Raw genomic sequence first — 27,038 nt, 5'->3', positions numbered from 1 at the left:
ATATATATGTACTATCACTACAACTGTAATGATTATTATTATCTTCCTTATCATCAAATGCACAAACAGCAGTTGGCCCTCTCATGCCTAACTGGTATATGCCTGGCATGTCCAACCAAACCCTTTTCTTGGGTAGAATACTTTCTGTGAGAGACCCTGCATGCCCTTTATTCTAACCTAACATGAACTCTTTCTCAGATTGTTTTGGTTCCATGCAAACTGCATCAGAATACATTATCTTATTTTTGCCCTCTAATCCTATGAGTCAGTGTATGTTCCTTAAAGGGAAAGTAACCGGCCTGTGCATTACCATTTTACATTCTTATCCACCAGATCCTCCTCAGCTACAATGGGGCTTTGTGCTTGAAAAAGGCCATGCAAATCAGTGTGACTCTTGTCAGGCATGTCATTTCCACTAGCTCCTGAACCCCCTGTACAGTACGCTGGCTACACATGCTAATCCATGCAAATCAGCTCTTTATCAGCGCCATCTTCAGTGGGCTCAGACACACCCTTATCTGCATGTTTCAAAGTGACGCTTGCCATTAAGTCCTGAGCTGAATCCAACGACTGCCAGACAGCTTATGAAGAATACGGACGGCTAAACCCCTAAGGTACCGATGACAGGCGAAAGTTTTTAGGAAAAATGCATGGATGCCATGATTTTGATTGGGCCTCAGACAGAGCACAGATGCACTTGCGGAGAATTTACCGAATGTTCCCCAATCAAAAGGACTGCAGCACACCACAGAGAGCATGGGTGCATTCTGGGATACGTGCACAGTGCTGTATTTTTTTGTTTGATCGGCCAGGTTGTCTGAGATGCAGCAGTGGTGTAATTGTAACGCAGCAGGCCTTCGAACCAGATTATGGCAAAAAAAAACCTGGTTCAGCATCAGAACAAGCAATCCACATCAATAAATAAGTGTGAAATGTAAGCTTTGCAAACTGCTGTGAGTGAGGCTGTCTGAAACGCAGCAAAGCAAATAAATAGTAATATGGTATAGTGAGGTTCATCCTTTTGGGATGGGGGTGTTGCCTCACCAAGGCATCCTGGTAGACATTGGTCCACTGCACCTGCTTGGCCCCGTCCCCCGCCAGCACCATGGGACGTCCCAGCACATCCAGGTATTTCTGAAACATGGAGCCCACACACAGTCATCCCCATTCACTTACACTGCAGCAGAGCCATTGAGAGTTCCCTTCAAACACTTACCTGCCTGATTTCTCTACATAGTTGCAAAAGATGGGGGGTTAAGGCTAACGCACGTGACAAATTCAAATTATGGGAATTAAAATGATGCCTTAAGGGACAATATGTATGGTGATACGGACCAAAATCCGCTCCTTCTGTGTGGGTAAATAACATTCATTCAGTACAGGTTACACTGTAAGCTGCTACCAAATGGTAAAAACCAACCAAAACATCTAGTATGTTGACTGGAGGATGGGAGACCCAGCAACGTTTGTGGGGGGAAGCACCACTCTACCTTATTGCACTCTTAGACTAGGAACTCAATGCCCAGCGGTTGCTATTGCTTAAAATAATCTGTATGAACAGAAGACTGTGCTACTGATGTGATGTGATGGTGTTTGCTGGCATAAATAATTTTCAGGGGCAAGTATTTCCTTGAGCTTATGTGATACTAAATGTGGTAGGGGAGGGCCAGCGGAGGGGCGGGGGGTGAAGTTGATGTTCCATGGAGTGAACATGGAACTACGATAATCAAAAAGTGGTAAAATATATCGCCCCGCCCGCTGTTTCGCCATAAAAGGAGAGACCCTGGCAGGTGTTGCCCATCGTATAGAACAGTGAGTTGCAGCTCGACGGGCACGGCTGGAGGTCACACAGCCCCGAGCCTCATGCGGAGCCTCAGGGGATTTCATCACCATTATAAATCATTACGGCCGAGCTATTAAAAAACATTTACACTTCCACACAGTGTGTATGCCAGAATGACAATTACAAAACAGTGACTCAAGTAGAGTGTCAGCCGCTGCCCACTGTTGCCAACGTAACACTGTTTCATAATGTCCTTGCTGGGAAGGCATAGCATAAAAGCCTATGATGCTGTGTGTGTGAATGACCTGACTGAGTTTAATCATAGCTCTGCCCACACAGGCTTTCTGTATCATTGTTTCTCCTCTTGTTTGATCGAGGCAATGCCCACATGAGCTGTTGTGTATTGTTGCTCCTCCCCGAGTTTCACCATCGCCACGCCTACATGAAACAAACATCATAGCTCCTCCCCTAACTTGGCTCATAGCCCTGCCCACACGAGTTTCTCACTCTGGTTCACTGCTGAATGTAAAGGAACTCTGAGTCACAGGTAATTAATGAAGTGCGTGAGGCTAATTCATCACTTCCTAAAATAGACACACTTATATTTATTTCCTACAGGTATTTTAGTCGTCTCCCTGTTGCTAATTTTAGAAAAGATAACTAAACTGGCGGTAAATTTAAGATGAACAATTTAAACCTTTTATGAATGAGGGCCCACAGATTCTTCCCTCTCATTTCACCTGTTTTGCTCCTATAAATGCTACTCCTTCCTGCTGCCCTCCTACTCCCATCCATCTCCTGCTGCTCAATTAACATGGCAGATAATTACCCAATCACTCCTGTTTAAGGATATTTAGAGCAGTGGGGGTTGTCTGCTATGAGTGACACATGCTACCCTGAATATCTCCGTTCCAAATTGCAGCCGGAAATTTGGGCGCGTGTGGTTTTAAGAGTAGTGCCTCTCCCTGCTTTATTCATGGCTGTAGGACTGAGGTGCTGACAAGCGGAACCCATTCTATTATTAGCTCACTAAAGCTCCCGTTTAACGCACCACCGGGAGATTTTTCATTGAGATGATGACAAGCAGACCTTTTCAGGGGATGTGGGGAAAATTTACCGGATGACTGGAACAATCTCGGGAACACGAAAGTCACTGGCTAGAACACCCATGGTTGTCTGCAATTAGAGTCACACTGCGACATTGACAAATCTGAAGCTAGCATTCCTCTTCTGCAGAAATCATTCCCATAGCAATAAAAGAAAACAGATCGCCAGTACATGACACAGCATCTGTTTAATTAAGCAAAAAAATGTAGGCCTTTTCATAAAGAGTATGACAATGAAAGATGGGACCATACACCTGCGTGTAGGCTGCTGGACCCACAGGTCATAGCAGTGGTAAAGGTGATATATAATTGCAAGCTGCATTTAACGGGTCACAGGATCTCTTGAGCACATGTAGACAATGTGAGGGGAAGTGGCAATATATTCAGTATTGCAGTACAACAGGGGTGTAACAGAATGTGTTGTTCATAATGTAATACAAACTGAATGTTGGAGGCTGTAATGTATTAGGGGGTTGACAGCAGTGAGTGGCAATGCTTTGCAGGATGGGTGTGTGTCTCATGCTGCAACACGTGCAAATCCAGCCTTGCTGCTGCACCTGCTGGAGGAAACCTATTAAAATAAGTGGCAGATATTAGAATATAATTATGCCTCGGCTAATGGAACAGCTGAAAAGTCTATTCTGGGGGACTGAATGGTTTCGCTTCAGCTTGTCAACCTCCCTGCCTTCTTGCCTTGTAGCCCAGGGGAGACCGAGCAAAGAGACAGAAAGAAAGCCAATCTACAACCTGCAGCCCAAACCCCCTCCTCCCCCACACAACACCACCACAACCACCTACCCCCTGTGCTGCTCAATCCATTTTTTCATGAATAAGCTATCAATAAAGTTATTACAGTGAGCTTTGGAAAACCATTTTCTGCCCTGTGCCAGGTGGATGGGGCTGGATTTGGCAAGGCAGCAGGCGTGAATCCCTCTACACCTCAGTGGTTATTGGAGACCTGCTGTGCCATGGAAGGACAGTTTTTGAGTGGTCTCTTTCTCTCCCTCTCTTCCATTCTCTCTATCTCTCTCTCCCCAGCGATCCCCGCTCTGTGCCAGTCGTTCTGGTAAAGTGGAAGGGAAGTTTTTATTTGCTTGCTTTACGCCATTTCACTCCACTTAAGGTGGCTGTGTGGTCAAACCCAGCCCACTGCTTTCGGCTGGCATTCACATGACATGGCCACTCTGACAAGGGCTAGAGTGACAGACACATTAACACAAGGCTTCTCCATACCTCCCCAGTCTGGTCACTTCTCCTCAGAGTCCCTAGAAGGCATGGTCATGTGACCATCACAAATTCAGACATCTTTTTTAGTCAGACAACGTGAAGAAAAAGCAGTGTAAACTTCTTTGTGTCTTATGCTGTGTACCCGTTGATATTGCAGATCAAAGGCTTTGTGTGTCTTGCTTAATATTTAACCGCTTGTAGCCGTAATCGGCGTGATGCATAACTATCTTTAAAAGCAGAAGCAAGGCTTGAACTCAGAACGAACTGACAAACACATGCAAATGAACATTGTTGCGACTTCAGCGTCAAAGTAAAGCTGGTACTGTTCGCGCATTGAAGATGAGGCTACAGTGACTCATCGTCCCATTTTTTTAGTCATAAGTCCAAAAGCATTGTATTTCCAGAACACCCAGCACAGCAGACTTGGCATAAAGGTTCCCCTACATGAAAGAACAGATGAATTTTTAGAGGAAGGGATGAGACGCAATTCGTAAATGAAAAGTATAATGCACACGGACATCCTACAGCTGCAGTCGTACCGCACCCCACTGGAACTGTAAAACTGAAAGTAGATTAATTCTGATTAATGAAATTAGCAGGGTAATAACATTGAACTTTTTCTGAAGAGCTTTCTTCTCAGTATGGTGAAAGTCTAAATAGCCGGAATAAAATTGTGCAAGCTGGGCAGAGTAGCAATGAATCTACCTCCTCTTGAATTTGTAGAAGGAATTCCAGGCCAACTGGCTTTGACTGGGTGCGGTACTTTTCAAACATGTCAAAGCTCCTGGCAAAGCCTGATTCCTATCATTTATACTGTGTATCATCCCTATCCATTTTAAGGCAAGTTTAGCAACTCCATGTTTGGTCGCTAACTAATCTCCCCGTACAAATCACAATGATACGCTCTCACACATCCCTGCACACAAACAAGCTCATGTGTGCACACACACAGACACATACACACATACACACACAGCACACAGTACCTGGCAGCTGGGCTATGAGGAACAGCAAATTGGTTCTATTAAATGCTACGGAATAGGTCAGCCTTATTAACCCACAGCCTTAGTGCTTCGAGGTACACTGTGATTTAATGGACTCCCCTGTTGGAGAGGCATGGAACTTTAGCACCCTGCTGTGCTTGGAGAGCTGGAGGGGTGTTGCCTTGTGTGGCTTTTGTGCACACCTGACTGAAAGATGGTCAACGTAATATTGCTGCAACAGTGAAAACCTTAGCTCATTCTTAGGTGCCAATTATGGGGTGGGGCAGACAGTAATAAGGAAATCAAGTAGGTCATTAAACCAATGAAGTCTTGTTCCTCCTCCCTCTTTTTCCTCTTTCACCTTCCTACTCCTTGTCCATTACTTTGTCTTGTTCCTGCTCCATTTCCCTTTTCCAGCCACCCCATCCACTTCCATTCTCATCCTCTCTCTCTCTCACACATGCCTTCTTCTCTTTCTCTCCCTCCCACTCTTCCTTTCCTCCCTCACCCTCTTTCTTACTTGTCTTCACCCTCGCTGTCGTTTTCTTCCTCTCCGCGTCTCACTCTCGCTATCCCTCCCTCTCTCTTTCCCCACTCTCCCTAATTCCTCCTCTTTCCGCGACTCTCCCTCCCACCTCCCTCTCTGCCTCTCCGTCTCCCTCTCCCTGGGTAACCTCCGGAGCCCTGTGCTCTCCAGGCGTCGCTCTGGTGGGTAATTGCGGTGAGGTTTGTACAGAGTGGAGAGAGGCTCAGAGCTGATTAGAGAGAGAGCTGGATTAATTAGCTGCTTCTTCCCCTCTCTCTCCCTGTTCTATTCTTCCCTCTCCCACTCCTCTTTCCCCTCCCTCCCTGTGTGTGTGTGACTGCAGAGTAATTAGGACAGAGAGGGTGGAGGGGCACACCCTCACCCCACTAAAGCTCATCGCGCTCCTCTGGACAGTTCATATCTTATAAGGGGAGAAATGGGCAAGAGGGACATGGGAGGGTGATGTTGAGGAGTATGTCAATTAGTAGATGACATCAGTGTGTGTGTGTGTGTGTGTGTGTGTGTGTGTGGTGTGCACAAACAGCATAGTGTTCATCATAACTGAGGAGAGTCTTTGACCTTATACAACACTGACCTCTGTACTTGGGACCTCTCATTAACCACACAAAACTGACCTGCGTGTTGATTCTGATGGCACCGATGGATGGGATCGCAAAGTAGTAACCTGTGAAACAGAGAAAAGAAATAAAAGAAGAGAAGCACTGATTGAGCCCAAGATATCCAGGTCTTATACCAGCACAATCCAGTCCTGAAACTCTTACAGGAGTATCATTCAGTGACTGTGGAATAGGGCTCCTCTGAGAGAGGATCTGTGCGGCTTGCATGTGAAGAATACAGCACGATGCCGAGATGTATAGAAACAGCGTGACTAGAATGGTGCTCCTGCAATCATATCTGGTCAAACATGCATACACACACACACACAAAGTCACACTCACACACACACACACACACAAACACAGACACACTAGGAAAGAGAGAGATCGCAGACAAAGATGCTCTCCAAAGGCCCTTGAGTACTCCGCCAGTCGAGGACGCGGGGCACCGGTCCACTGTCCTGCTGTCCCCTGGCCCATCCATCACCCCACAGAGATGAATAAAAACACAGGCGTCAGCTGGCTGGGCGGCCAGGTGCTGTGATGAGGGCATCTCTTCATCTTCAGCATCTCTGTGTCCCGCCAGCGTGGGGCTGCCCACCTCGCACGTAAGCGCATTCATTAACAGAAAGAGAGTGGCAGAGCTCCTTTATGAAGTTTTAGTTTCTCCGGCGGTTATCGCCAGCGTGACAGCGTGGCAGGACATCGGCTCAGGTTAGATCGGACGCCGATTGTCTTTTGTTTGTTTGTTTGTGTTTGCTATGCTCTGTCCAGAAGGTCAGTGTAGCCTTTAAGATACACAGAGCTGGGATATGAAAGAAAAATAGCACACAGACACAGATAAGAGACTAAAACAATGGTCAGGCCTGGGGGGGACAGAGCTGGGACTGTGTCTCCCTGCCTCCACAAAGACACTCAAAATGGGGGATGTGTGAGGCTCAGTGATTCAATGTCGACCTCTGCAATTTGTCCTTGTTTATATATTTATATGTGTTTCAGGCACGTGCCTATTTGGAATGCAGGGCCTGCCTGAGCCTGCAGAACAGATTAGTTAAAACAATGCTGGCGAAGTCTATGAGAAGCAACTTGCTGGGTCAATAGCCACAGCTCAAGAAAGTTATTATGGTGCGAAGTGTTTGTACAGTGAGTGACAGAGCGGAGACGCCATCCAGAGAATGTTAAGAGGGAAGAGGGCCTGTCTTTGTAACATGTTAAATGGAATTATTAAAGCATTTTATCCCTCTGCGCTGGTGCACAGACACACACACACACACACACACACACACACACACATGCACACATGTAGATGAGTGCTTGCAGTCTCTGATGTGCTGAATGTGAATGGAACAATGTCTTCCTGGTGAACAACGCAGCTAAGATTGCCAGAATATTCTTTGGTAGAGCAGAGTAAGTTTCACACAAAACTTGAGGGACGAAATGCTGCATTTCAATTTCTCGACTAAAAAAAAAAAATTCTTTCCAGAACTGTGGGGCTGAATGCATGAGGCTCTCATTCACGCTGAGCGAGCACCCCTCTCCACGGAAGGATGTCTCTGCGCTTTCCAGCCAAGGGCTGCTTCAGACCCCAAGCGTCTGCAGTCCACTCAAAGAGAGGAGTGCTGAGTTTGTATTGTAAGCATTTTGTCATTTCTCATTTCATTATGATTATTTACTTACTTGGCGGACGCCCTTATCTGGGGTGACTTACTGCGCATTTACATTTTCCATTTATGCAGCTGGATATGCACATGCGCATACAGATTAACGGAAGCTATTCAGGTTCGGCACCTTGCTCAAGGGTACAAGAGCAGGGCCCCGTCTGGGCACCTGCAGCTTTAAGTGAACAAGTCCAGTTCCTGAGCCACTATTCCACATCCTTATTCCTGAAACTATAAGCAGACTCTGCTGAAAAAATGTTGACAAAGGGATTCGAAAAAAAATTAGTCAAGGCAAGAGAATTTTTATTAATTTCCCACGCTGTGGGGCAAATCAGTGTGACATATTGGTTAAGGGACAGGGCACATAACTTAAGGGTGGAACATTCAATACTCAGACAGAAACCTGCCTTTGTCCCCTAGAGGAAGGTACTTACTCTGAATTGCTTTGATAAATATACAGCTGCATAAATGGATAACACATAAAATATGAGCTATGCAAGTCACCCTGGGTGCTGAGGTCTCCTATGGAAATATTAGTGGCCTCTGTAATATTAGGGGCATCTGGTGGTGTCTGGGGCATGTTTCAGACAATTATTACAACACAGATACAGAGCTGCATTATGCGAAACAGCAGTGATAGGTCATCAGAGAGCGTCTTTTACCAGCTACATTTATTGCTGAAGACATTGTTCAGCAAACCAATGCCTACATCACCAGAGACAGAGGCCCTGTAAATCCCATTGCTTGATCTTTTTATCCAACCACAACTGTATCTGAATGGTGGCACACTCTGAATGGTGGAAGAGGTGGCCATCAACTGAGATGGAGCGATAGCGAGTCAGCCAAAAAAATAACCTTATAAAGGAAACAGGGCCAGGTGACAGATGACCTCACAAAGGAGGGAGGGTCAGGCAAGAGATGATATCACAAAAAGGGAGGGAGAGTTGGCAGGTGACCTCACATAGCCTCATAAAATTGGGTAGTCCAGGTAAAAGATAACCCCACTGAGGAGGGAGTGCCAGAGGACTGTTCCATCTCTGCCTTTAAGTCCAGAAGGAATGGTAAGCCAAAGACAATCCATCATCTTTCATCTGTTCCAAGGCTAGGGTACTCCATGTGCCAAGCCACAGGTAAATTTATCAGAGACACAAAGGGGTGGCCAATAACTCCTGATCTCCGGATCTCTGATTGGCAGACTGAAGTTCTGACTGACAGACAGGAACCTGGAGTAATGGGCAAGGGCTCTGAGTAACGGACATAAGCTGTGACTGACGGACAGGCCTGGCCCCTAGGACCAGCCATGCCTGAATCTGAGAGGCAGCTTGAATTGACATGTCTATTTTCAGTCAAAGCTTTTTTGATGCAGAGATCCTGTTATACTCATATTTTGTTTGTACAGTTCGAAACTCTGTTTTGGGAACACACAGAGTGAACGGCCCGACTGAAGTTTCATGCTGACAGAACTGAAATGGCAAAACAAAGGACACCACGGTGGTATTAGCGAAGGGGGCTGGGGAGATCGTTTATCCCATTCTAGCTGCTGTGAGTATGCGGGAGAAGAAAGAGAACTGAATAATGTATAGAGCAAAAAAGTGAGAGTGTAAAAAACATTTATTTCCTTAAAAAGCATGCAAATGCCTTTAAGTCTCATCATAGGCATTAGAGCAGCAAACATAAAACCAGGGAAACTTAAATCCGTGGCTTTAACCGGCTTTGGTAAATCTGAGAGATGGTTTGGTTATCATGAGAAAAGCACAGTTTGCTCCATAATTAATTACAACATCTGTGGAAGCACTTGGCTTAGTTTTCAATTAATTAATTGGTGGCTTCGTGAGTGCTGTTGTGTTCCTCATTATTGAAAAGTTATGCATGAGAGAGATGTTGAAATACAGGAGCAGAGAAAAAAAAAACAAAACAAAACAAAAATAAGGAGACATAAGCCGACGGGGGCCTTGTAAGCTGGCGGCGAGACGGGACAGAGGATGCCTGCCACTGCCCTGTCACTCCCCGCTGCATCTTTTTCACTTCAGCAGGACTCTAAAGAAGCCGTCCCAGAGCAGATTACTGAACAAAATGATAAGAAACCAATCGCTTGCACTGAATTCAGCCTCAACATGGGGGTCACATTGAAGGCAAGCACCGTAACAGTGCAAAGAGGATTCTAAAAGGGGGTAAGAGGGGGAACTGCAGTATGAGAGCAAACTTGAAGTTTGGGGGAAGGGTGGAGTGCAAACTGAATCTGAAAGGGAGTATATGATGACAAATTAAATACAATGCTTACACTGTCTTTATATGAGCAACGGGTGACACAGGGAAAAGTGATGGGAGGAGAAGCAGTTTTAGTGTCCACGAGCAGCCAGTTGAGCCAGCTGAAAGCCCTCAGACTGCACTAGGGTGGTGGAAGTTGGATGCCTCCTACATCAGTCTGCACCTGAATGCATGCAGCTCCCCACTGCAGCGGCTCATACATGTTACTAGAGGGATGGAGCGCAATGAGGAGCATCAACAGGAAAGGAGCTCCATCCCTGCTTTTCCCCATGCACACTGGAGTGTAAAACTGTACCCTGTCTGACCACAGACACGTGCAGTGGCCACAGCCAACCCCTTACCTTTATTGGCGCAAGCTATCCACTGCAAGGGGGTGACATCATAGTTGTGCTGGCCCACGGAGAATGTAAATACTCGCACCTGAGGAGACAGATTGGAACAGAAGGTGAGACAGACAGGAGAGAAACAAGGGACAAAATTGAACTTGAGAGAGAAATGGGGAATAAGGATGACTGCATTTTACTCATTGTTTTTTGTGTTTTACTCATTCCCAATTTTGACTCATTGACCTCTTTTTGCCTATTAGAGTTCTGTTCCTAGTATACTCTGTGCACATCCATATTCTGTCCATAAGTGATTTTTCAATGCAAGTGTTGTCAGGCAAATAAATTATTTTCAAAAATCTGAATCTGAACTTGAAATAGAAAGCCAATGAGGATGAGAAACTATATTAATGAGGTGGGGAACACTACTAAGAACAGGGCTGGTGGAGAAATAGGAGGAAGAGGTCAAAGACCTGAGGTTGGGGGAAACAGCAGAAAGCAGTGACATGAAAATGAGGCTTAAAAACAGAGAAATAGAGAAAACCCACTGAGTCTTTATTTAGCACTCTATGACAACAGGAAAGACTCAGGATACTTCATATACTGGATTGCTTGTTGGTATGTGACCAAAAGTAAAAAGAGCTCTGTTATTTCCTGGGGTTATTCAAGGGCACACAACTGCCAAGCATTTATCATTTAGTTAGGCCATTTAGTATTTAGTTAGGCCATCCACTTGGTGTGTCCAACCATATGCATTCACTGGGTTCAGTTTCCAAATACTTTCAAAGACGTTTTCTAGATAACCCACCATTCATTTGAAGCTCCAATCAGGTATGTTAAATGTTAATGGTGAGGTAAAGCATATAATCTTTTGCGCACATAAGGTATCCTTGAAGTGTGAGATCAAAGAAAAACCAAGTTATGTGATCTGACTCTGAATTACAGCTAAGACTTTTTATTTTACTTGGCAGAAACATCCCAAAATGTTCTCTCCTGGAGATGAGTGATCGTTGAGGGTACATAGGTGCTCTGAGAGATGATCGAAGGTTTACTTTATTCTAAAGTAGTTACTTTATTCTTTATTATAAAGCAGTGTTTCTCAATCCTGCTCCTGGAGGCCCACTGTCCTGCACATTTTCTGTCTTTCCCTGCTCTACCTACCTGAGTGAACTCATCAGTGGCACTTTTGATTAGCTGAGCACACCTGATTTAATCAAGAGCATGTTAATCACACTAATCAGGTGTGTTTGGAGCAAGGATAGATAAAAGATATGCAGGACAGTGGGCCTCCAGGAGTAGGATTGAGAAACACTGGTTTAATGCATATATCTAATCGGAGCTTGAAATTAATTTTAAGCTCTCTTGGCATGTGAGAGTGCATCACCCTGAAGTTGTTCCCAAGGTAGAATGCTCTCCAGAGAGGCCACTGCTCTGTTTGACTGGGCAGATGGCAACTCATCCGATGTCACACCCATCTGAACTCCGGAGATGTGCCTAGCACTGCACTGCTGAGGTGTTGGAGCATCTCCTAGCTTCCCCCACCTCCAGTACACTCTTCATCTACATTCTTTTACCTCTTCATTAGTCTCTCTCTTCATCTCTTTATATTCATCATCACTCTATTTGTCGCTGTCTTAGAGAGAAAGGAAACGAGGAGACAATGGAAAGAAAAAAAAGGCAAGATATTTGGAGCGAAAGAGTTGTAATTGAGGAAAGGAGCAGAGAGGGAGGGGAAGAAGATGGACATTCTTTTATAGGAGATGACAAGTACCAGTACGAGGGAGAAAGAACAGAGGACAGCAGAGGGAAAAAGGGAGAAATAGAGAGATAGAGAGAGAAGACTGTTGGTGTTGATTTGGAAGCTCTGTTGATTAAGTGGCTAATTAGTTGTGAGGTCAGAGCTGTTAACACCAGCAGCAAATCTCCTGCTTTCAAGACAAGAGAGAAAAAACAGAGAAGGATGTTTAATAGAGAGTGAGAGGGTTTGGAGCTGGGACAGGGGAAATAAATGACAGAGGCAGAAAAGGACAGAGAAAAAGAAACAAGGATGAGACACAGAGAGGGGCTGAGGGAAATCTAGGGAATTTGAGAGGGGAAGGAAGGGGGATATGGCATGAAGAGAAGGGGCTGCTTGTCTTTGCATGCAGTTCTAGTCAAAGCCATCCAAGCAACAGGACAAAGACATAGCACCATGGCATAGGATAAGTGCCAAGCCTGGTCCAATTACTTTGTCATGTGTATTTACAGTAATGCACAAGCACCACTCTTCCACATTAAGTGGTCTAGCTCACTCAATCTAGAAAATGCAGAGTAAAGACAACAGTCAAGGAATGGGGGTGTTGACTAACCGTCTTGTTGGGCCAGTTGTAATGTTCAAAGATGTCTTGTGCCCGGTCTTCCCCTCCATCCGTAAACATCATAATCATCTTGTTGCAGTTGGCTCGTGGAACACTGCTCTCCTGTGTGTGTGTGTGTGTGTGTGTGTGTGTGTGTGTGTGTGTGTGTGTGTGTGTGTCAGAGGAAGAGAGGGAGAAAGAGGAAAAAGAGAGGGAGAAATGGAAATGGTTATTAGGAGTAAAGCCAAAAAGCATGGTATTCCTTACCTCACCTGTAGAGGTATAGGAGTTCTCTCCAGACTCAGCATCCCCTGCTATTCGATAAGGACTCTATGAAGAATCTGTTAGTTCGTCATAAGCTCGTGCTTTATGGGACCGTACCCTCATAACATTGCTCCACAGACCCATCAGGCCCAGGCAAGGCAATTCAAATGATCAGATTTCAGATACAGATTCAGAGAGAGAGAGTGAAAGAAAGAGAGACAGAGTGTGTAAGTGTGAATAAAAGAGTGTTTTTGTTTGTGAGTTTGTGTGTATGAGTGTGCGGGAGGTGAACTGAAATTGAAACGATCAGCAGAGTGGTCAGTGAGGGGGGAAACTATGAATTTCCAGGCTGATGGATTTACCCTACTGTTCAGGTAAAGAAAAAAATTTGTCTCTTACTACAGAAAAGCACTATGTAAGTGATAAAAACTCAAAAGTTTGACCAAACTTTGAAAGCACGTTTCAGTCTCTGAACAGGACACGTGAAGTCCCCTCTGAGTCCCTCCTCTTATCATTCATGTCTGGTCCTACTGGCTGCTACCCTGCAGTCGCTTCAGTTTCAATTGGAATCTGCCCGTGTGATCGGAGCATTGATATGCAGGTTAGCACAGTGTCACTCTGACAAGATTCTAATAAAGATAAATAATATCATTACAATAACAGTTTTTTTTATTATGGGTCCGCAGCCAATTATTCAATTCAATTGCTGTGGACGCAGATTAAAATGCCTTTTTTCTCCTTCATTCTGACAGAGTTGCCAGCTTAGTTCATTAACCAGTTGGCTGCCATCTTCCTCACAAATCTGCTTAAACTCACGCTGCACACCACTGGAATTTAAAGTGAGTCTGTTGTAGCCGTACCCTCGAACGCTCGCCCTGCTGCCTTCTGCTTATCAATTTTAAGATCTAATTCTAGGATGCAGGTGTGTGTCATATCTAACAACACATTTTCAAAAAACTGCACAATTTGTGATTGACATTTAGGGCATACGGAGATTTTTAAGAGATCGCTGGACTTCTTTTGACCAATCCTCCTGGCCACACGTGAATGTTGACAGCAAGCGGGAGCACGTTTACAAGTGTTCTACAGGAAACTCAAATAACAGGCCTTTTCACAAAGGAAGAATAAAAAAGGACACAAAGCAACAGCTGGAGTGCTTTCTGCGCGTCCCGGCAGGAGGTTACGAGGGGGCCGTTCGCGCTTTGTGTACGGCAGCAACACACATTGAGCCATGGCACAATTAAATCTTTTCAATATAAATGGAAATAGAAAATCCTAAACGTAGAGATTTGTGGACGTTCCAATTGAAACGATAATCGATTTCGGGAAAACCTGCAGAACTGAAAAAAACTGCAATATTGTCTCGGAACATAAAATATTACAAAGACTATACGTGCCTACAATTGAAAAAAAAGACAACAAATACAAAAGGAAAGTGTGCAGGGGGTGATCTCAGAAATATTATGAAGTCACACTTGGGTCGTGTTGAGCTCACTCAGAAGGAAGGAACAGAAGTTGGTCTGAGGAAACACGGAGAGGATCAGTTCAGTGGCCCAATAGTAATGAACAGGCCATTCTGGGAAGCACTCACATGACAGAGAACAAGTCACTCTACATGCAGGCCCTCATGTTTTGATTTGACAGTGTACTTGGGTGAACTGCTCAAGGCATCAATGGTTTAAATATCCTCATCTTAACTTTGCTGTAGATACAGTTTCACTTCGAAACACACAGTGTTGAAAATAGAATCAAACTGTTGAACAATATTTCAAAAATATGATCTACTAATGTGTTAATAAATGCTTTAATAATGGTCCATACTCAGCCTTGGTGTCTTACATTGAGCAGCTGCTTGAAGGCGAAACGGAAACCTGACTTGTAGTCAGTGGTGCCTTTGGCAGACATGTGCATCACAGCCTCCTTGAAGATCTTCTTGTTTCGGATGTTGGCTTGGACCAGGTGCGTGAAGCAAGGGACCACTGCATCAGCCTTTTCATTGAACTGTTAGATAGAAAACGAGACAGGGAGAGAAAGACAAAGAGAGAGTCAGAGAGAAAAAGAGAGAAAGAAGGGATGACAAGAAACTGAAGCCAATATGAGTGTTCTAGACAAATCTTAGAATCCCATTATCTCTACTTGACCTCTAATCCAAACCAAAATTAGCCTACTGTCATAAATACGTGCAGACGTACCAATGCAGAATATTAAGTGTGTGAATCATGTAATTAACTCTGAGTGTACCTGCCCTGTTTTTCAAGACTGCAGAACTTCCCAGACTGAGCTCAGAAAGTGGGCTGAGGAATAAACCTCCAGAGCTAGAGGCTGTAGTGAAGGATTAACCTAGCTGTGAACTTCAACCCCCAACAATTCCTCTGTGACCTTTGGTAAAATATGGTTTAAGCTCCACAATCTACAGCTCTCACCCTGCTTCAGTCCAGTAGCTCTTAACTTGCAGCATAGAGGTGAGGCTCATTAAACATGCAGTAAAGGAGGGGTGGCGATGTCTGTCTAAGATGGAAGTGTTGGTCAGGGGAGGAAAAAAAACATTTATCTTTTGTGTTCAAATAACATAACGCTCATCAGCAACAGCAGCACACTTTTTGTGAGTCATATTTTGTGGTGAGCAAAAATGTTTACAGATGAGATGTACAGAAGTCACACTGAAGGCCACATTTGAAAAAGAGCTTATGACCCTTGACAAGTATTTCACTTGTACCTCATCTTACAACGAATGTCATTAGTCATCTGTATTGTGGGGTCCAGGAAGGACAAGGATACAGCCCTGACCCCTGAGCCTCTCATGTGAAGCATATGGTTGGGCCAGCAGGGCTGATTTTGGGGGAGACCTCTAACCTCCACAGCCTCCACCTCTGTTGAGTGATGTAGATACAGCTGTTTGGTTTTCACTCAAGTTGTCAAAAGCCCTGATAATTACAGCATCCCCACAAAGGACAGGTGCACAGACAGCGCTGTGCAAAACAAGCGGATTTAAACATGAGTGCAGCCAAACGGATGGCATGAGACTGTCATCTTTACCCCGTGATTGGAAGCACCAAAGAGTAGCACCAGTAATGTCAGATTTTTAATGTTCTATTTCTTGAAGGTCACTTCCAATTCTTTGACATTTTGCAGACAGAGCATTAGCAAAACCAGTCAAAAATTTACTGCGTTAAAAGTTGACATTTGTATGTGTTGATGAGGTTTTATCGCATTTTACCGCGCCTTTACAAAAGACATTTCAACACTGACAGGAGAGTAGAGTGTAGCCATCCCTAAAACGTTTGGCCTGCTATGAATAATGCCAAGAACACCTTCTAGGAGTAAAATTTAAGTCTATGGTTGATTCAAAACAGAGCTAAATACATGAAATATTCAGGTGTTTTGGTGATAAAATGTCTTAATTTACACAAAATCTGCGGCTATTAGTGGATAATGGATGTGGCCCTTATGAATCAAGGCAGGCCAGCTGACATGTCCTATTCGATCTGTTTGAAAGGCAGTTCTCAGAGAGGGAGCAAAAAGCTGTCAGATGAATGCATAGCCACATGGTAGCCCATTGTCAGCCAGGTGTGTGGACACCTGATGGGTTCAGAGATGTGGAGGGCTGAGAGTGGGGGGTGTGGGGGACTGGTCTTAGACGATGGGTAAGCAGCTGGCAGCATTCCTCTGAGGGAGATCCCTCTGGGTGGCCAATTAATGGAACCTTGGCATTTGTTTGACAGAAGCTAAATAAACACCTGTGACATCATAATGCCACTTAAACTAGCACACTCCCACCAGCTGGACTGGAACATGGCCGCCTGTTGAGGAAAGGGTGGGGTGGGATGTAGGGAGGGCGGAGCACTCCCCTTTCCTTGTATACTGACATTTTCACAAACCACTTCGATTTTTTGGTTTTCAACTTCTGTGTGTGTATGTGTATGTGTGTTTATGTCTGCCTGCATGTTACATGCTGCTGGAATTGTCAAGGCCTGCAGTGCCACAGAACTGATTTCATTATTCCTTTTAAGGAGTCACTGAAGAGTAAAAGAGTCAGGGATTTCAGTCAGTTCATCTTTCCACAGCTGCAGTGCAGCACTTGAGCAGCAGATGGCGACAGCAAAGTGAGGTCAGGCCTATTCTCTTATGTGGCCAGGTGGGCACTGCCCCTGAGGATTCTCTCCTTTGGGAACTTGCTGCCGCTGAGGGGGAAGATGGTGACGTTTTTCTGGACAAGGGTCGGAGAGGCCGCAAAGCATTTGGAAGAAAAAGGGCTTCTTTTCGGGTTTCCAAATCACAGCCTCTCTCCTCCTCAGCGCCTGTCTGAAGCAGTCATCTCCCGCTTCTCTGCTATTCAGCTGCATGTCACAGCCTCGGTGCAAGTTGCAAAGGCAAAGTGAACAGTAGGGGCGAGCCTGGGGCAGGTGCTAAAAAAAAGGACTGATGTAGAGGGAGGTGACCTCGAGAATGCTTCCTTGATCCTGGTCCGTGTGGCTGCGTGTGTTGAGGGAGGGGCCAGCCATCACAATGCATTTGGCCCTCTCCCCTCCGGTGGGCAAACCAAGGGAGTAAATATGGCTTATACTCTGCGGCGCCTGCCTAATCATACCCGTCCACTCCACTTTCCCAGACTGTCATGTTCACACCCATCTTGCACCGAGCCCCCAGGAGCCTCCCTGTTTCACAAACCACCAGCCCTATTCTCACATTCCATCAGCTAACCTGATACAGGTCTGAGGACACGTGACCCTCCTGGAGCCCGTGGTTATGTGCATGCATAGGTACGTGTTTATATCTGCGTGTGTGTGTGTGTATGTGTGTGTTCTTCTGTGTGCATGGTGTGTGTTTGTGTGTGTACATGCATGTGTGCATGAGTGAATGCATGTGTATGTATATGTATATGTAAGGGTGTGTGTGAGCATGTGTGTTGGTGTATGTGTCTATGTGTATGTGTGTCTGTCCATTTGTTGAGTGCTAATTATTCGGTAGGAAGTGGATTTCAGGTGATGTATCTTCTCTGTAAGGTTGCTGTTTCTTCTTCACAAAAGTGTCTGTTGTAGAAAAAGATCATAGGGCCATTTATTTACTGGCCAGCAACAATGGCCTGACTTTCTGACTAGGAGTCCTAACCCTGTTCATCATAAGCTAACATCTATCCAGATGCCTTAGGGTTGGAAGTAGCCATAGCCAAGACGGGAAAACATTAGACCACCAAGTAAATAACACACCAAACCCAAAAAAACACACCAAATGATGACCTACGCACTGTGCAGAGCCTCTGCTATCTAATGCACTCAACTACTGTATGTTTGTAGTAACTACAGCAGCTATTTGTAACTATCTCTCGTACACATCTAATCACCAGGGTCTGTAAATACAAATGTAATTAGAATCGGGGCAACAACAGTATTGGGGCAACATCTTTCTTTTACACATGCATGACGTGTCAATCACATCAACACCCAGAAGTAGGGGTAATGAATATAATATGATCTGTCATTTGGGGACTCCATTCTCAGAAAACATGATGAAATCAGTGCTTTAGAAAAACATCTGAAATGTGCATCTAATTGGAGTGTGAAATTAGTTTTCTGGATAAAGCAAAACATTTTAAAATTAAACCCAGAGAAAATGTTTGGTTGGATCACTGTACCGAGCACATTTCCATGTAAACGGCACTCGCACAGCTTATAAGTCCATTATTCGCCCAGCTAAGCACTAACCCTGGGTTTATTGTTGTCTAAAGAACAGCCCTAGGTGCTCTTGTTACACTGCAGGTAACGTACACGTGACATTCTCACGTGCAGTTTTTGCCCCAGCACTGGCTCTGCTCTAAAGGTTGATTAAGGCTTTAACGGTCCCACAAAAACAGCATTACCTGCTGGATAACTGACCGTGGCTGGAACTAAGTGTCCCCGTGACAGACACAAGGGCATCGCCAGCAGGCGACAGAAAAACCAAGGTCAGATGGAGACAGCTGAACCGCATCTGAGGACGTACTCACTGTCGCCTATGCGCGCGCGTGTGTGTGTGTGTGTGTGTTGTTGTGTCATTGTGTGTGTTAGCTATGTGTTTGAGCAGGAGCAAATTTCAGCATAACAGCAAAGAAATCAAGATTTACACTGTTCTCAAAAAGGAGAGATTTACACAGCTCTCGCAAAGGAGAGATTTACACGATGCTGACAAAGAAGAGATTTACACAATTTTCACAAAGGAGAGATTTACACTGTTCTCATAAATAATATATTTACACTGTTCCCAAATAAACCACGTTTACCCCAAAAAAGGGCAGATTTACACTTTATTACAAAGGAAGGATTTACACTGTACTCACTGTTTTTTTCTGGAAGGTCAAAAATCAGGCACATTATTTCCCAGATTACTTTGCTCATTTTTTGCTCTCATAGCTAGGATTTAGAGAAATACACTGACTAAATGCTAGGGATTAGGAGAGATTATCAACGTGTGTGTGTGTGTGTGTGTGTGTGTGCTTGCGTGACTGTGTCTGCCTGCATCTCACTGTTTTCACACATTCAGGATTCTGTCTGTCAGTGCATCTTGTACTCCAGCTCGCCTCATACCAGTGCATACACTTCAAATACTGTGACGTTGCGTCAAAAGGCATAACATAATGGATGGACAGAGAGAAAGGCAGATGGAAGAAGAGAGAAGGGCAGTATGGACAGAAGGAGAGACAGTGTACAATATTTGATCTTACATTAATGCTGGCTCTGTGGTCTCTTTTAAAGCCCCCCCCCCCCCCCACCCTTTGCCTCTGTTCACTTCCTGCAGCTTCAAATAGACTTGGCCCTATTCTTCTTTATCTGATCACGTGCTGCTTCAAGGAATTACCATAAATGGAAGAGTTAGAGAAAAATCTGATGGCATTTATTTATTTATTTGATGTATCGGGTCCTAAAACACTGAGCGATACCTATCTTTCCAGGGAGCCCAGACATGGGATGCATGCAGTTGAGGTGATTATCCTGACAGGGCTCCGCCACTGACTTGCTTCATTGCCATTTTCTCTGATGCGTTCTCACTTGCTGCCCTTCCCTGAGATCAGGTGATATCGCATAACACACGGATGCACCCAAAACAGGACAGGAGACACACACACAAACACATGCGCGCACACACACACACACACACACACACATGCACACACACACAGCATGGATGTGGCTATCTTTTGCAGGCCTTGAATGGACTGTAATGAAGTAAAGATTTAATCTCATGCTGTGGGCCCATGCTCACACTCTCTATCGCTTACATTAACACGATAAAGGAAATGGTCTTCTGCCTACCTGCACTGAAAGCATTTGTGTAAACCAAGGAACAAGTATAACTGTGCTGAGAATCTCAGAATGTGAAGATTCATTCTTATTCATCTCTTGGCGCACCCTGATCTCCTTATGCAGGAGCACACTGAAAACAGCTGACAGGAAGCAGACGACATCGATAAGAGACCAAGAGGGACACATAGACAGTGAGAGAAAGACAAGAGACAGACAGCCAGAGGGAGACAGAGAGACAGACAGAACAGACACAGACAGATAATGCAAAAAGAGATATTGAGAGACAAAGAGACAGACAGAGGAGCAGACAGACAGACAGTGAAGCAAAGACAGAACGAGAGAGAAGCAGAGAGACAGACGCTGGAACAAAGACAGAGGCAGAGAGATAAATTAATTTGGTTCCCAGCGGCAGCAGCCGCAGCTCATTTTCTTTTAGTAGTGAATAAAATTAAAAGGGACAGATTATTCCCCGTTGTTTAGTTTAAAATGCTATTATTGCCTTTTAAAGTGGATATCAAGATGGATGCAATTCTGTGCTTTCACTCTGCGTTCTAATAAGACAGCAGGATTGTACTGACGTGTAATCAGATGCAGGGGCCACTCCTTCATAAGACTATAGTGCACACACACACACACACACACACAGTAAATTCTACTGACCTTACGGCTGCATCTGTCTGCAGGCTACACCAAAATTTACCTTTCCAACTGACATACGCACACTGACACTGTGACGGCATGACCTCTATGACAGAGTGCACACTCACACTGGCCACGTTGACGTAGTCATCGTCTGACAGAGTGTCTAACATTTCCATGACTGAGGTCTTCATCAGTTTGAGCGTGAGTCCGCTCACGCTGCCACTCCTGAAAGGTCAGCAAAGAAACAGAATTACGAGAACAGTTCTACTCATTAAAAGAAGCTATGAAAACACTGGGTGCCCATACTGGGTATTTGAATGTAGTTCTTTATCTATAATAGACCTCTTTGATTCTGGAACATCAGAAAAGCGTTCCCTGTGTGTACATTCTTTCAATAAACCGTGTTGGATGCGTTTACACAAAACGAAGCACCACTTTCAGCAAATCTTGTAATGCTACATCTTTAGTGGGCATTAAATGATGATTGGTAGCAAGATGGGAATCTTTACTGTTTTAATATGGGACCTCTGTGCTTCCTGATGTCCCACAGTGCAACACTTTACTGCTCCCACAGAGGATTTCCATCATTTCCATTAAGAATCTCTGAAAAATCGTGCCTTATCAGGAGCTGCAGTGTGTCTCATTTAAACTCACACATCATAAACAAGATTTACAAACTGACCCTTTAAAAGTACATAACACATAATGTAATAATATGTAAAAAATCTGATAACACACAGGTAATTTATTATATTATGCTAACTACCAGAACAGAACCTTCATTTACAGTGTCATCTTGGATTGAAAGAACTTTGTAAACTCAAACAGCAATAGATAGTGTATATTTGTATTTTTGTCTGTGCCTGCCCGTGTACCTAACTGTGTGTGTTGTGACATGGGTCATGACGACCTTAAGACCCACATCAACATGCTTGGAGGGCTCTGGTCACTTACACGTCCACGATGATGACCATGTCTTTGGGAGACGACGCCCCTTGGATGTACCTGGAAAGAAATGAGAGGCAACCTATTGACATGTGCTGGGTCCTCTGGCATTTGGCTTGGCATTGTGCTGCGTAAGTCAAAAGAAAGGCGAACTGCTGACGACACCGCTCTGTTGACGGGGTGATTCATTAGTCCGGAGTTAAACAGATTACACATGCTGTCAGTCCCTTTGTCAACTGGAGACATTAGCTGTTTTATATGATCACGTTATGGTTGCTAATCTGTTTCCAAAATAGGAATGGACTGGATACGTGGTATCAGAGCTTTCTAATTCTTCCTGATGAGGCGCGGTGAACCTGTATGCAGGATGACAAAGCAGTTAAACCTCCAGAAACTGAGGCGCAGATGAAAGCACAGAGAGGCAATGTTTACATGGCACATTTCAGTTTGGAACAGCGAAAAATAGCATCTCTCCATCCACACACAGACCCCTATACAGTGCATATAAATACACCGAACCGACTGCAATCTGTTTCTAATTAAAAGCCCATTATGTCTGACTTGATTTGAACATGACAAATGGGCTTCACGGACCTCTGCTTCTGACTTTGATCTCACTTTAAAAAGGCGTTGGACAATTGCGCGCCATAGCTCTGATTCCTGGGTCCGCTGTCACGCGGCGGTGTCCGTTCTCAAGGGAGAGCAGACAGTTCATCTGAGCCTCTTCCTCCCTTCTCATTATCTGTCCTTTCAGTACGTTTCGAAGTCCGCCAAGCTCCTCAGGCCGTCGGCGCTACTCCCCCACCCCCCATCACCCCAACTCCCCGAGGCAGGCAAGGCTCAAATGGAGGCCGCTGATCTGAAACTCAGCGTCCACCGCCTGAATTGCAAACTTGGAGCCCCTGGTGGGCTCCACCCAAACCTGCGCGCTGATCCTCTGACCTCTCTCCCTCCCCCCTGTCTCTCATCCCCCATCGCCGCTCGCCTTTCCAATCCCATGTTTATGGAAAAAAAAGAAGCTGCCAAAGCCTGAACCAGGGCGGCGCTGCCAGCCGGCTGCCTGATAGAGTGAGCTGCAGCCCTTAGGCTCCTGCAGCCCGGAGAGGCGGATTAACTGAGCATGTCCAGGGTAAAAGAAAGAGTGGGGGGAAAAAAATCCAATTATTTTCAATAATAGACAGCGCCACATCAAAGGTAGAACTTCCTCTGCTCTACGAGTCTGTGTGGCATTCAGAATCGGGTCTGGAACCATGAAGCGTATTGGCATGACTTTTATCAATTTAATTACTAAAATCTTAATTTAAAAAGAGTGAGTGAGAGAGAGAGGGAGGGAGAGAGAGTGCAGAGTAGGTCTGAGGAACAGACGGCTCTTCTCTCCTGTTAGATGGCGCTATGAAAATACTTATTGACGCGACACCACTTGCCCAACAAAACGTGGGCCACGTCGGCAGCCTTCAGGGGAGATGGAGCCCCAAGCTGTCGCTGTGAAGATCCGCTGTTTAGATAAAACACTGTTTTCAACTCAACTGGAAGACGAGGACGCCACATGTCCCGCTTTGTTCAAAATCGCTAAAAGGAGAGTTAGAACGGTGCGGTGCGAGCCAGCACATGATGGTGAGAGCCTCTCTTAAGGGAGCAGAAACATACGGTGGGTGAAGTGGGTGTGTCCTGGACTGCCCTTAGAAGTGAGGCAAGAGAGGGGATGAGTTAAAAGGATTGGCTGTAGCTACAGTACTCTAAAGCTTTGATTCATCTGTCTGAATAGACGTTGTGAAAATGTGTATGCTTTATGCAGTGAAAAGCTTCTCATGACACTATAAAGGGATGGCAAAAGCAGAAATAGAATGAAAAATGATGCTTACAACCGCTATCTTTTCACAAACAGACCTGCTATGTCACTTCTGTCACAGGAAGCTACTGCCTCATTACCTTTACATTTCCATTTATTCTGGTAGATGGTCGTAATCCAAAAGGCACATTAAATGTGGTAAGTAGCTGTATAGCCTTTCTTGCTGCTCCTTCAGAGAAATAATCACTCCTGGTGTGTAAGATTTTTATTTAGTTATTTATCTGTTCATTTATTTAATCTGTTTGCTGTGCTGGTTTGAAGACCCCAGATCACCCTTTCATACCCCTAAATATAAGTCAGCCCTGTCTCCTTCAGCTGTCTGATGCGTGAGTGACGGAAAACTTGACATCCCACAAAAAGCCAATTAATAAAAATATATATGCACACTGATCAGTGGGTATCCTAAAGTCATTTTATATCCCGCATTAAACCCAGGGACCTACACTGATCAGCAGCTATTTTACATTCCATACTAAAGTCGGGGATCCAGATGTGTTGTTTCTGCATGGATTCCACGTTGTAATTACCTCTCCGCTGCTGCCAAGAGCTGGCGTTCTTTCCCTGTCATTACCTCCGCTCCCCTGTGCCAGGGCCAGGTGATGAGCAGATGGGTCTGGCTGGTGCGGCGCTGGGCCGTGTCTTTTGCCCGCCCACCCCCATCCAACCAATCAGCATCCATAGCCGCCCACCTGCTGCCCACACCCTGGACTGCTTTGCACCTTGTGTACCTCCCTTGTCCCACTCCCCACACACAGTCACAAACCCTGCCACATAAGCTGTCTCAGATACCACTGGAGCTGCTCTCTCGCTGCGCTGCCTCCTTCTGCCTGGTTTCAAATGTCACTGCATGGGTCTGTCAGCAGTTCAAAGCAAAATATATACATTCAAGAAGTTAGTTTTAAGTGAACAAACAACAAATATTCTACTTATTGCAATACAACAGTGATGATTCTGAGAGAGGCATTTGAGATGAATGCTGCTGTTTGAGGCTCCGTGAGACAGGCAGTGCAACCAGGGCTGGTTTCTTGATGTAAGCAGAACCAGTCGGAAATGCAAATAATGCACAAACCAAATTGAAAGTCTCTGGAGCGACCAAACAAACGAGGAACGGCGGTTTATGTTTCTGATCTTCTATAGTTTGATGATTTGTGGTGAAATAAAGCTTTCTGTGGTTGGCCTGTGCTGATGGATGGTGGCGGGGAATGCAAGGGAATGATAAGAGAAATTAGCATGGGCGAGGGGGGCTTTATTTACAGGAGAGTGTGATAGATTGCGCAGGGTGGGGGGGGGGGGGGGGGGGGGCTGCACAGCGCCAGCAACAATAAAGGGAGTACTAATGTTTATGGGTGGCACCGCCAGCAGCAGGTTGGGGTGATGAGGTGTGCCTGCCTTGGCGGGCGGTGCGCCAAAACTGGGAGAAAGAGAGGGAGAGCACAGGCAGTGATGGAATGTCCAGTCTGCTTGGAGAGATGAATTTTATACACGCTCAAAATGGGTATCAAGCAGGGTATGGAGACTGAGCGGGCCTCTACACTCACAGTCTCAACATGGACATCTATCATGAAACGGGGGGGGGGGGGGGGGGGGGGGGGCAGTGCTTTGTGTTCTTGCAGAGGGCAGAAGGAGGGAAAAGCCAACAAACATCACATACAGGTGCATGCTGCCATAACAATGGATGGCTGACGATGAGCTTTCTTGTTTATTATCAACATTAGGTAAAAGAGTGACGCAAGTATTCTGCTTTGAGGTTTTCAAAATGGGTTGCGACATGTGCGCAAGAAGCACTGGCCTACACGTCCAAACCAGAATACGACACATTTGCAGTCAAAAGAGAGAAACACGGCCAAACGCGCACATGTCATCTCATGTCCCATTCTTCCAGCAGTTGGAAAATTTATGAAGTTGTTTATCTATTTCTGGTGCATCGCTGTGTCTTAGAGCACTTATTTGAATTCATGAAATACATTCTATTGTGTAGCGGTGCAATAGTACTGGTACGTTAACGTTGACAGGAAGGCTTGAATATGACACTGATAGCATTTCTCTGAGATGATACTGTACATGTGCAACCTGATACAATGTGTAGGTGCGCTGCTTTACATTTGAATTTTGTAGGATTCCAAGGGCCTGAATCGATGGAATTATCGATGTTAACACGGTAGTGCCGGTCTCTCTTTGGCTGCCTTGGAGATTGCCGCAACGGGCTTTATTATTTTATGGGCTGCCGTTTTTCTCAGCCCGCTCTCCCAAGGCGCACTTATTGAATAAAGATTGAATTAAGATAAAATAAAGTAAAAAAATAAATAAAATGTGGTGGGAAGGCAATGCAGAGGGGGTCTACTACTGCTGCTGCTACCGGGTTTCTGAAAGTAGTTGCTTCTAGAATTGCATTATTTCTTAGTGGGTGGGGGACATTAAGGCCGAGTGTGAATGATTTTTTAATAAATTTGAATGATCTGAATATAACTGAAATAAAATATCTTACATTTGAATGTGATGAGTCCATTCCTACAGATTTGATTGTACTGAATAAACACACACAAATGCAAATACAATGGCAACAAAAACTAGCACCAGCTTCCAGCTAATGATCGCCAACAAAACGGTCTGTAAGGTATTGAGCTCACGTTTCCGAAGCTTGCAAAACCTGCTGGCACAACTGCCTACGGCATTTAGACAGTGTTTTGAAGTAAAATGACCTAGTGCTTCCTAATTCAGCCTCTCTTCAGACATCCATCATGACTCCCCAGGAAGATGTCAGGCCGTCTGAGATAATATTAAACCAAGATTTGACTCACACTCTAACGCTTCAGCTGGAAACACATCTCCTGGCTCTTTGAAAGAATAAGGGGGGAACGAGGGTGAGAGAAGGAGAAACAGAAGGGGTGAAAGAGGATAGAGAGAGGGGCACCATGAGAGAGAGAAAGAAAGTGAGAGAGAGAGCCCCACCCATAATACTGGGCTTTACCGTGATGATGCCTTTGGAACAGCAGGTCCCTGCGGAATTGACCAGCAGAAGCCAAAGCCAAAATATTTACAGAGACGTGAGATTGGCTTCCCCCAGAAATCAATATCTCTTATGGCCTGCATGCTGGATTGCACCTAGGAGGTAATGGGATCCTTGCAACGGTTGGGTAACAGAAGTCTATGTGCCTTTCTCCAGTGCCTTGCTCACTCTCCATCTCTCTCCCCTCACTGTCTCCCTCATTTCGCCCCATCCTTCTCACACCCTTC

General features: G+C 45.1%; 1 protein-coding gene across 2 annotated transcripts in view; it reads right to left on the bottom strand.

Annotated features, from left to right (window-relative positions):
* Positions 1–27,038, bottom strand: part of cacna2d2a (calcium channel, voltage-dependent, alpha 2/delta subunit 2a) — a 240,171-nt gene that overhangs the window by 23,656 nt on the left and 189,477 nt on the right. For both annotated transcript variants that reach the window (XM_036532940.1, XM_036532941.1), the window contains exons 9-15: positions 21,965–22,015; positions 21,136–21,235; positions 14,931–15,092; positions 12,840–12,950; positions 10,510–10,588; positions 6,261–6,310; positions 1,045–1,134 (exon numbers count right to left, since the gene is read on the bottom strand). In XM_036532940.1, the coding sequence (XP_036388833.1) occupies positions 1,045–1,134; positions 6,261–6,310; positions 10,510–10,588; positions 12,840–12,950; positions 14,931–15,092; positions 21,136–21,235; positions 21,965–22,015 (643 nt within the window). The remainder of the gene's footprint in view (positions 1–1,044; positions 1,135–6,260; positions 6,311–10,509; positions 10,589–12,839; positions 12,951–14,930; positions 15,093–21,135; positions 21,236–21,964; positions 22,016–27,038) is intronic.

This window comes from Megalops cyprinoides, chromosome 7 (assembly GCF_013368585.1).
Source record: "Megalops cyprinoides isolate fMegCyp1 chromosome 7, fMegCyp1.pri, whole genome shotgun sequence".
NCBI lineage: Eukaryota > Metazoa > Chordata > Actinopteri > Elopiformes > Megalopidae > Megalops > Megalops cyprinoides.
This window is presented reverse-complemented; position numbering and strand designations above follow the sequence as displayed.